This window comes from Hippocampus zosterae, chromosome 1, assembly GCF_025434085.1.
Source record: "Hippocampus zosterae strain Florida chromosome 1, ASM2543408v3, whole genome shotgun sequence".
In the NCBI taxonomy this organism is placed as follows: domain Eukaryota; kingdom Metazoa; phylum Chordata; class Actinopteri; order Syngnathiformes; family Syngnathidae; genus Hippocampus; species Hippocampus zosterae.
The window spans coordinates 28,924,321-28,936,208 of NC_067451.1; the positions used below are offsets into that span (position 1 = coordinate 28,924,321).

At 40.8% G+C, this 11,888-nt stretch overlaps 1 protein-coding gene across 2 annotated transcripts in view; it reads left to right on the forward strand.

Moving 5' to 3' along the window:
• gabrb2a (gamma-aminobutyric acid type A receptor subunit beta2a) overlaps window positions 1-5,069 on the forward strand; it is a 46,321-nt gene extending 41,252 nt beyond the window's left edge. Inside the window, exons 8-10 of one of the 2 annotated variants that reach the window (XM_052074721.1) lie at window positions 960-1,204; window positions 1,764-1,904; window positions 3,603-5,069. In XM_052074721.1, the coding sequence (XP_051930681.1) occupies window positions 960-1,204; window positions 1,764-1,904; window positions 3,603-3,959 (743 nt within the window). In that variant the 3' untranslated portion in view covers window positions 3,960-5,069. The remainder of the gene's footprint in view (window positions 1-959; window positions 1,205-1,763; window positions 1,905-3,602) is intronic. The other variant, XM_052074732.1, reaches the window with a different exon arrangement.
• The last annotated feature ends 6,819 nt before the right edge of the window (window positions 5,070-11,888 follow it).

Sequence of the window (11,888 nt, forward strand, 5' to 3'; positions counted from 1 at the left end):
ACAGTCGTACATAACGAGGACCCCGACTACATACGGAAATAAAGATATTTAAACAATGGATTCATGAAACAAAAACAGATTTCATATCAGGGATTAGTGACTATTTCTTCATCCTAATTTGCTGAGTTGTGAACAAACCCAAAGCTAAAATAGTATTTCCCAACTTTTATTGAGCCAAGGCAAAATTCAGTTGCAACAGGTTTACAGACAGCTTAATAGGATTCTGCAATCGAGTGGAAGAGGATTTAGTTTGGCCTGCCATTATATGTCACCAGCGTAGATTGATGACATACTTTTCTTGTAAATAAACCTACATTTTCAGACTAATTAAGTGTTCCATTGCTCGGCATACCAGTGGTTGGAAGTCACTCATTGTCAGAGATTTACCTGGACAAGTTGAAACAAAAGATTGTCTTTGCAGTTGACGGGAGGACGATTTCCCAGAGCGACCGATGGCAGTTGCTCCGCAAATCGCACTCAAAGTTCCTCGTGCTCCTCGTCGAACTTTTATTGTTTATATATGCAAAATACAAGAAAAACACTGCCCCCGATATTTGCATATCATGCCCCCTTCAGTCGGAGATTTGATTAACCTTTGTCAAGCTTTGAACCACAGATACTCTAACACTTTCATGTCTGGTCTCCCATGAACAAAGAAGTCACAGATATTGCAGATGACAAATGTTTCTTGGGCCGCGACCAGTTTCCAGACCGTCTTTTGATATTCTAAAATACTTTGTTCCTAAACTCTGTGTGGACTTCAAAGAGCCCTCCGCCCAAGATGGCCCTAAGTCCTAGTGCACAGACATTTGGGGGCGCTAAATACACAAACGTCTCGATAGGCCCAAATTAAATGAAACTTTAAACATGATATGATTTTGTTCATAGATTTCTCTATCACTCATCTTCAACTTGATCTTTTCCCTAATCCTGTAATGTGGCCAAATGTTGGTTTCCAGGGATCACCACGGTGCTGACCATGACCACCATCAATACTCACTTGCGAGAGACGCTTCCAAAGATCCCCTACGTGAAGGCCATCGACATGTACCTGATGGGCTGTTTCGTATTCGTCTTCCTCGCCCTGTTGGAGTACGCCTTCGTCAACTATATCTTCTTTGGCCAAGGCCCGCAGCGGCAGAAGAAAGCGGCCGAGAAGGCGGCCACGGCCAATAATGAGAAGCTTAGACCCGACCCCAACAAGGTACACATGCTGGCACCACCCTTGTGCAAAGGTGTGTGTGCGTGTGTGTGTGTGTGTGTGTGTGTGTGTGTGTGTGTGTGTGTGTGTGTGTGTGTGTGTGTGTGTGGTGCTTGCAAATGATTTCTTCTCTCCAGATCAATGTGACCGATGCTAAATGTCCCCTTGAACTTCATTTATACTTGTTTGTGCTTCCAAAGGAGTGAATGCAGACACAATGAGTGGCATTGTTACACTTGATCTCCATGTTGCTGTCTCTCTCAAAAGGCAAGGAGCCTTGCAATTTAAAAAAAAAGAAAGAAAAAAAAACGAAGAAAAAGTCCATGGATGTAAGCCCCCACCAACCCCCCTTTTTAACTCATTCACTCCCAAAGACGTTTTTAAATGTCTTTTCAGACTTGGTCTAGAATTGGCTGGTACTGAATGAGTTAAGTACACTGCAGCGATAGCGCCAACAACAGCAACATATTTACATATACAAAAAGAAATGACATCCTTTCCTTGTGAGTGTGGCAAGCTCCAATTTCCCAGAAGTAACAGTGCTGATTTTGTATGCTTGCAGTGGCTGGTGGGAAATGTAGTTCAGAGAGATGATGCTCTGTATGCCAGAATGAAACAGAGGGAAATTGACGCGTATGACTCGATGTGGGATCCCATCTTTGTGGACGATGCCGCATTAGGACTAGGCGAGCAAAGAAATAAGGTACTGGAGGTTTTGAAAGTCAAAACTAACGATGTCATCAATCTGAATCGATCCCGATCAGAGGAAAAAATGCTGTTAGTTTTTTTTGTGCATCTCTTTGAGTTCCATAGACTTTTTTTAGGCAACTTTGATCATCACTCCCACCATTGTGTTTTTTCCTCCCTCTCTTGGTTTGCTCTTCATACATTTTCCTGACGTCCTCGGCTTAGCAGTTTGATTTCTACAGGCTTTCCCTAAATTCAACTTGAGCTGTACATTGAAATTGATGGACAATTCCAAATATGACATGAGAGGAGAAGGCATCAGTGGCTACAGTCGAATCATTGAGATACAAATACAGATAAGTCACCGTTGGTAAAATGGGATCGCTCGATGAGAGCTCATTCGGTGTTACGACTACGAGTGGCTTCACTTGAAAAACAATACTCACGGGTCGAACAATTTCCTCAGAAGTCAGGCGATGGATGAAGAAATGTTCAAGTGAATTCACCTTTCCTGACCCACCTGAACCTTCTTAGCCTCTCTCCTCCATTTCTGCCAAGCCCCTTACAGTTTCTCTCAACCTTCTCCTGTCACATTTTCCTTTGCCTTGCTTTCTCTTTGATTTAATTCCGTTTGTCTTTGTTGTGAATCGACAGAATTTTAGCCATGCCGGTTGAAATTCTGAGATGAAACTGGTTTGTGGCGTGTGTTTTAGCTTTTCCAGGAATGTTATGTCATAGTGCTGCGGCTATACTCTCACATACAGACGATCAGTAGTTTAGAAAATTTACAGTGGAACCTCCTAAATCTAAATTAAACACATATCTATTTGAATTTAAAATGTATTTTAGTAGGGTTTCCAAAGGAAGCCTCACAGAATGAATGTTATCAATTCATTCTGTGAATGAATTGATAACATGTGAACGTGAAAGCCAACGTTTTTTATAGTGCTTGTCCTCAGCTGACTTTGGGAGAAAGGTGGCACACAAGCCTAGATTCGAAGCCCCAACCTCAGAACCAAAAGGCGGCTGTGCTAACCCAATAGTTGCAACATTGTTATTTTCCACACCAAGTGCCACCATCATGACTTAATTAAAATACAAGTGCAAATTAGGCCTGCTGCACTAATGTTATGATTCAGTCAAAACGTGTTGCACGTACAAGTTAAATAATACAATTAGGGACGTGGAGGTCTGCTCGCAGTTCCTTCTAAACATACTTTGTGTGCCTCAAACTGCCACAAGACATAAGCAAATCAGTCAATTTTTTTTCGCCTCTCAGGAATGAGAGGAGCCTCTTCCATTGGCGGCAAATCAAGCCAGCTGTGTTCCCGCTCTGAAGATGCAAAACTAATTCAAAGGCGCCACGCTGAGACATCTTACACGGGTCTGTGAAAATACCAAAACTTAGTCTAGCCCAGCCCTGTGCAGATTTAGACCGCGCTTTGTGCCAGCCTTGCTTGGGCATGAAAAATGAGCCATTAGAGTTAGTCCATAGTAAATTCCAAATTTCTCAATGACAAAGCGGTTCCACTGTACTGCTTTTCTAAGTTCTTAGAATGTAATGCTAGTGACAATTTGCATTACCTGCTCTAGTTTTCACAAAGAAGTGTTCACTCGTCTCACGTACATGGTGCAGGTGACCGTAACTTTCTTCCATTTCCCACGAGCAGTCACTTCTCATTGGCTCGCCTATCTTTGCGCCCTCTCGCTGCAGATGACTCCCGACGACAACATCCTGTTCAGTACCCTGGAGATGAAGAACGAAATGGGGGGTGCCGGAGATCTGTCCCGAGGCCTGGGTGCGCCCGGAGATCCCCGCAACACTATGCTGGCTTACGACAGCTCCACGCTGCAGTACCGCAGGGCGGCCATGGCCCGCCAGAACTATGGCCACAGCGCCTTGGAGCGCCACGCTCAGAAGAAGTCGCGCCTACGGAGACGGGCCTCTCAGCTCAAGGTCAACATCCCGGACTTGTCCGACGTGAACTCTATCGATAAGTGGTCCAGGATGATCTTCCCCACCGTCTTCTCCTTCTTCAACGTGGTCTACTGGCTCTACTACGTCCATTAAGCTCGGCGGCCATCTCCAGGCAGTCTCAAGAAGATGGGGAGCAGGGGATTTAGATGGAATAAAGAATTAAAGGGAGATGAACGGTGCAACACCTTTTAGCGGGTTCATTTTGAGGCGACATGAAAAGAGTGCAAAGACATTTTGGACAGACAGCGGCAGCAGCACCAACACTGCACTGACTCTTTTAGCATTTGGGAAACACCTTCCACGGATTGGACAAACACTTTAAGAACAAAAGAGTTTTGAAAAGGACAGTGATGGTGCAGGAATTTCAATATATCACTATTTGTCATTCGTAGCTTACTCTCTGTGGATCAAATATTTATGCTTGTGTTTGCATATACTTTAAGGATTTGTTTGGTTTAGTATCTATTTACTTCGTAGCCAAGCCGTCTGCACCCGGGAAAGCTTTATAAATGATTTCAAAGGAGTCATCCTTGATAGTCTATTTTCCTATAATTACTGTAAATCCCAAACATCCATTGAAGAGCATGCTCACGTTTGATTTCGTTTGCGTCTCAGTTGTGATGGTGATGATAGTGAAGATGGCGTGGAAGTTGGATTTGGCAGTGCCAATACCGGATAGAAAAGGAAAAAAACCACATCATGGACATCTGGTGAAGGAGTTGTTGGACATTTTGACTTTTCTGTTTTTGCTTTTGCAGCACGGACCAAATCAAGTCCATTTCACCGTTTATTTTTTTTGAAACAAAAAAGGACATTTGACTCGTCCTTACTTTGTGCCATGGTGAGAAGAGCTTTAGAGGAGGGCAATGGCCTTAGCGGGACAATCGAGTGGAAGAAATATAAATCGGCTGCCCTTTCATGACAATGAGTTGCTGCATAAATATAGCAATCCACAATCATCTTTATCAGTAGAAATGAATGATAGAAGTATGATACGTTTCATTGTGGTTAGGTTTCTGTTATGAAAAAAATGTAGATAAATACAAAACATGTTAAAAGAAAGAGATGATTCATTTTTATAAATCAGTACTCACATTGTGTAAATATCAATTTATTCTACTTAACTGTCGTTGTTTTGCAGTTGAATTACACATCAATAATTTTCCATGCCGTCAAAAAAAAGGGAAAAAAAACAAAAACAAAGACATGAGCAAGTCAAATGAGCTTAAAAAAGGAAAAGAAAAGAAAAATGAAAAACGGATCCTCAACTTTGCTGTCAATGTGCTTTTTGGACTTTTCTCCCCCTTTTTTTCTTTTTAATGGACTCTTGAAGCACCTCCTTGCTGATACTAAATCACTTCCAGACATCAGTGGCTACTGGATCCATGTTTTGTTCTCCGCAAACGACTTAACAAGGACCCCCGCTATCCAGGCATTGAAGTCAGGCATATTTTGTACAAAGTCTATGTAAATTCCAATTGTAATATTTCATAAAGGATGTAAATATGTTGTGTAATGATTGTCAACAACTATGAAGATGTATCTAAATTCAATTAAAACTCAATACAGTCTATCACTTCAGTAACAAAGCGCAAAGTGATATTTTCTTTGGCTGGCCTCACACTTTCAGGACTGTTACACACATTCAATCTCAGGTTAAATGGGAGTCTCTGATAAAACCCCAAATAAATTCCAGATGTTCAAGAAGACATTTTCCCTCATGTTTGGGAGATTTTGCAATGGTCTGACCAAACAGTGTTAGCATAAATAAACTCCAGGTTTCTGCTCAAAAGGAAAAAAAAAGAAATGTCACAAAACGCCTAGTAGAACGTCTGAAATATATTTTGATGTCATCAAATGCACTTTAATTGTTGGCAAGTGTGTGTTATTTCTGATTTAACTTGACTTTGGATGGAATTAGTTGACTACATCCCAGTTTTACTGGATGAGGGTCTGCGCACATGTGAGACCATCAATCTCATTTATTCTTTTACTGTCCCTCTCAAAGGGATTTTTTTTTCAATTCAGTGGAATTGAACAGATCATACATCGTCTTAATAGTGGAAAAGAGCTGTCAGGATCGATCTTAGTCTCATTATTTCCAGTGGCTGTTCGAGACCAATTTCACTGAGGGGCCCTGGCTGGGGCCAGAGGTTTTGATAGAGGGGCACATTCAACCCAGGGCTAAAAAGACAGATTCGAAATCTTATTTGACTTTTTATTTGATCAAACTTTGAAACCATTGCAGTCATAACATTACAGTGATGAGGAAAAAAACTGTATTAGGAGGGCTAAAATGTCTGCAAGCGTAACAATACGCCGAGTCCAACTGTTTTGAACATTCAAGCCAGGGGGTGGGTGTGGTACCAGCCTGCCTTGAAGCTACTCCTCTTGTCCCCCATCAGGGTCCTTGGAAATAGTTTTAGGTCTGGCTGCATTGGTGGGTCATCTTTTCATTTACTGGTATCTGTGGAGAAAGGCAAACAGAAAAGATGTAAAAACAATTTCTACATGGACACAGACACTTAGATTGCTTCGGCACTCAGACATACACAATTGTCTAAAATGTTTTTGTTGATGCTATTTATTGATTGTATTCATTAGATTTTTACTGTATTCAGTTAATATAAATTCAATATTAATACATTCTCAAGCCTGACCAAGGATTAAAAATTGCAAATACATTGAAGCTAGATGTTTTACATGCATCTAATTGTCCCAATTTTAAAAGGCAATGTCTTATATTGTTATATTGTTCCTGTTAAATAAACATTAAAATAAAAAGGGATACTAAAAAAGCTACACGCACACACACACACACACACACACACACGCACACACACGCACACACACACACACACACACACACGCACACACACACACACACACACACAAAACAGGATAGTGTTCTTTTCAGCATCACGTACCTGATGGTCCAGTGCATGTAGAAGCGCAAATGTTCTCTGTCTGTGTCTCACATTCTACTTGTATCTCAGTCGCAGCTTCCACATTCTCAAGATCTTCATCTGTCTCTCTTTGCTGCTCTGTGTCCTGTCTCTGAAAATAAGTGTATCCCATGTCCTCTGAATTGCCCTGTCTGATGCTCTCAGCTTGCTCCTCTTCAGCTCTCTCCCCACCATCATCATCTGGCTCTGTCTCTGTGTCTGGATCATTGTGTTTCTTTTTCATGTAGAATTAGGATGGAATGTTCTTTTTTCTCGTCATTTTTAACTTTAAATTTTTAACAGTGAATTACACTTTAATGAAAAAAAGAAGCGTGACGTGGAAAAACTTTAGTTAAACAGTTCTTAAATATACTTTTGGGATTAAAAATCTGTTGTCTGTCTCTTATCTGAATGTTTACATAATCTTTGTTTACATAATCTTAAACAAAGTTGTTACTGGTGTAACCGTTTTTTTTTTACTATTTTGTGTGGATTTTTACAGTGCGGGTCAAAATGACCCACAACATAATCAATGTGATTTTTTTTTCAACATAATATGAGGGTTAAGCAACTCTACTGTTGGGGGCTTGCTTGGTTTTGTGTTGTGATTTTACGTTGACGATATAATATCACTCGTGCCTTGGCAATGTTGGGACTGCTTCTCTGCGGACTGTTTCTCATTTTCCTGCTGTTTTTTCTATGGTGCAGCGCACTAAAGGGTCCGATGAGAATGTTAAGCCACACAATTTAGTTCCACCTTTTGCGTCAGCAACTCGGCGCTACTGCATAATCTACGATCGGAGGGGTGGCCACAGGGGGGGTCCAGAATCAGTGCTACAAGGGCACTGGCCCCTGTTGACCCCCCCTCAGAACCGCCACTGGTTATTTGATATCACAATAACCTGGAATTTGAACTGACACTGATTATAACGCCATTGTTATCAGTCACCTGATTGTGCTATCTTCATGATGCACACGATTTTCATTTTGACTCAAGTTACAAAATATGTAGCTTTGTGTCTGGACCAGTGGATGAACAATGAAAGCCACACTGTGGGTGAGTAGAAGACTGGTGTTGAATAGAGACGTGCGCACTGAATCTCGGAATGCATAATGGATGGAAAAGAGGTGACGTAAATGCAGAACCACATTCATATGCAGGCACGATTTTGACTTGTGTCCAAAGGAAATAATGACTGCTGGAAATTAAAATAGATAAATAAATAAAGGCAAGGCGTGGAAGAAAAAGGAGAAAGAGTCCTCCATCGCTCCAATCTGCTGTGCATGCTTCCTTGACCTAAACACTGTTGCACCCCTTAAATGGCTGCTAGTGAATATTTCATATTGCAAAACACTGAATATTTAATATTTTAAAAGGGATTTTGTCCTAGCTGAAAATAAAGTATGACTAATGTTTGATTTCCAACTAAGAACACAATGAAACGGCAGTAAAATGGAAGCTGTTTGGATCCCTTAATCCGGGGTCGGCAAGCCGTGGCTCCAGAGCCGCATGTGGCTCTTTATCGCCGCCTTAGTGGCTCCCCGAAGCTTTTTCAAAAATGTTTGAAAGTTGAAAAAGATGGGGGAGCGAAATATATTATTTGTTTTGATATGGTTTATGTAGAAGAAAAAACATGACACAGGCATTCTTAACGTTTTCTAATGCTATAAAAATGTGTAGGATACAATTTACATTTTAACATTTCTGTCAATGAAGATTTGTGTCATCGCATGTGACATATGATTCTATGAGCAGGGCGGGATGCCAGGCAGGTTGTTGTTAGAAAAAAAAAAACAAGACATATTTGGGGTTTTTTTGTCCAATATGGCTCCTTCAACATTTTGGGTTGCAGACCCCATCAACATCTACAGAATCAGAATGTGGTAATTTGGAGTGTGTCAAGATTTTTAATCTGAACATACAAGACCTTCAATTGCTTTGTATGATGGACATGGAAAAAAGAAATACTTGGACACAAAAGCCGGGCTAATTTATGTACCTTGCACAATAGTGTACTTATTAGGGGTTGAGTGACGAAAGATTTGTTTTTGTCACTTATAATAATGTAAACGTGAATCGATAATGTCATTGATATTTTTTCAGCATTACACAGCTGTTCACAACTTTTTCCATGCCACGGACCAGTTTCATGCAAAGACATATTTCGACAGACTGGCACAGCAACAATTCAAGTTCCAATTCACCATTAGGCTCATTTTCCCTGTTGTTTCCTTGGGGTCCTGTGTATGCTTCGCAAAATGTGCTTGTAGAGCTACAACTTGTTTTTCTCTTTTAGGAGGGAATTCTAGCATTTGAGGTATGAAGGTTTTGCCCTTCATTTATAAAAAATGAAGGGCAGATTAACTGCTGATCTTGCGGTCTCAGGGAAAACACAACCATGCTTTTAACATAGCTGCACGTCATTTATGAATGTGTGTAACAAATTCTCACGGGGGTTTGGGAAAAGAAATTGTAAAGTGGTGGAAAATGTGATGTCGCGTAAGGATTTTATGCATCGCTAAAAACAGATATGTTATTTCATGACAAAAGACAAATGCTTTGTGCTCTCTTCAAGGGGGGGAAAAGGGCATTACTGTGAAGAAAGAAGGGAAAAGGCAGATGCTTTCGACTTTGTAGTCTTTCCATGTCACTGAACTAATTAGGGATGCACGGGACTCTACTTTGTAGAATATGTGTGTGTGTGTGTGTGTGTGTGTTTGTGCGTGCGCACATTCACAGCTGCGCCACTGTACAGTCCATGTGCGAGCCGACTACTGATTTTGGCAAACACATCACACACACCTGACCATTCAAGGACATTGCATTTTTTATTGATGATGGTAATTTCAAATTAAATATCAATTTCCTTTCCATCCAGGCAGGGGTGCTTCAGTTCACTGTGGAACTATAGGAAGTGTTATTAATGGCGTGACCCTTGTGCAAATGTGTCTTGTTTGAACGGTTTCCGCAGCCTGATATGGAAAAGACAACATATGTCAACATGAGGAAGTGTAGGGCATCTTACATACATGCCATTTGTGCAAATGCTGCTATTTAGACACACAAAAGTGATCATCATTCAATCTAGATTGCGCAAGCTGACATCAGTGCTCCTACAATCGACCAGTGCTTCTCAATCATTTTCTGTTACCGCCCCCACCTAGCAAGAAGAAAACAATTCGCACCCCCCACTCTGTGCCACCACGATAAATAATGTCATATGTCTATAAAATTGTTATAAGTACACCTCTGCGTTACAATGTATACTTATCAACACCGAAGAAAAGAAAAAAGAAAGAAATGTAGTTCAACTGACAACAAAGAATAACTTTATAAACATTGTTTTTTAGACTACAGAAAAGATTTTAAGTGCATCAATCTGCCTGAAATTGAAATTGAAATAAATCCTTGTTTAAACTTTAAACATTTTTGACCAACTTATTGCACTTGATTCTAAAAATCAACCTTAACTAAAACAAATAAATAATTTTAAAAATCACTTGTGCAATATTAATTCAGGGGCACAATGTATAAAACACTTTAGTCTACAAAACAAAAAGGAACCAAACAATGTATGCAGATTTTGCTTTTTCTTTTCTTTTTTTAATCAAAATGACGAAGTTAAGATTAATGGCTACAATGAGCATGTTTTGCAGTGCACAGCTTGTCATAGTGAGGTTTGAAGCATGATACTGCAACTCTCAGCTCCTGCTCAATGATTAGCAGGGACCTGTACTAGGTCTTCAGTGCAGCTCCAGCAGAGAAGCCAGTCTCACAAAGGTAAGGTGTGAATCTGGTTGCGTTCATGAGTGGTGCTGTTAGCTCTTCCTTTTATTACCTCACTTATAATTAGATGCGGTGGAGAAAGGTTTTACAAAAAAACCGCCAACTGTGTACTGCACCAAAAGAAATGTATGTATACACTGCTCGTTCGCGTAAGAACAACAGCCATAGTTATGAATAGGTCGACACTTGTAAACTGCGTACCTGCGGTGATGCTAAACTAACATCGATGATTTCCATTTATCGTGACTCCCTCCCCTGCTAACATACCCTACACCAGGTGTCACCAACATTTTTGAGGGTGAGAGCAACTTCATGTGTACCGATTGTGTGAAGGGCTACCAAATTGATACACGTCTGAAATAACATATTTGTCCAAAATACCTTCAATAATATGAGGATGTGTTATTTTTAATACTTGATGATTTAAATTGTCAGACTTTGATCGTGTTTCGAAATGTCTCACAGTACTGCCAATGTTTGCATTTTTAAATCATAATTTCTACTAGCAAATCACAATGTCCAGGCACTGGCGGGCTACTCAAGTGGTCTTCACGGGCTACCTGGTGCCCGCGGGCACCATGTTGGTGACCACTGCCCTACACTAATGTCCATACAATGTTTTTGATGGGAAAGCCACCCCTGCCGGCATGGCGCATTTTATTTTTTGCCTGTTCTTGACTACTAGGTGAAAAAGGACCTGATTTTACAACAATAAAGTCATAATCTGAACATGGCAGGGCAGGGTTACTGAGCCAGACAGTGCCACCGATGTGTTGCGGGCGAGTCTATACAGTACCTAGACCTCTGTTGAAACTACCGGTAAGTGAAAGTGCGAGGACAGCCCAGGAGGTTAACAAAGTCCTGGGTTGTGTCTTGCAATTAGGGAGCCGCCCCACACCAAGCAGCTAGATCTGAGGCGTGTGCATGCGGAGACATGCTTGTGCACATTGAGAACAGGTATACTCAGCCTCACCCATCCAAGAGAAAAGATCTGGTTAACAATTTTTAAAATGTGAGACCCCACACAATGAGAAAATAAAAGTCTTAAAAGGAGATTTCATAAGAGCTGAAAAACACAGCTCTACATTGATTTAGTCAACATTTATGGCAACATTTTCAACACACGGGTAGGTCTATGTTCTGTGCGAGGAGAGGCAACATAGGTGCAAAGCTGGACAATAACCACATTGGACAATGGGGACACAAAGAAAAATTCCTTAACACAGAGCAAAAAATTTTTACAGCAAACAAGCTGTGCACTGGCATATTATTTCACCAAAAGTTTACTTC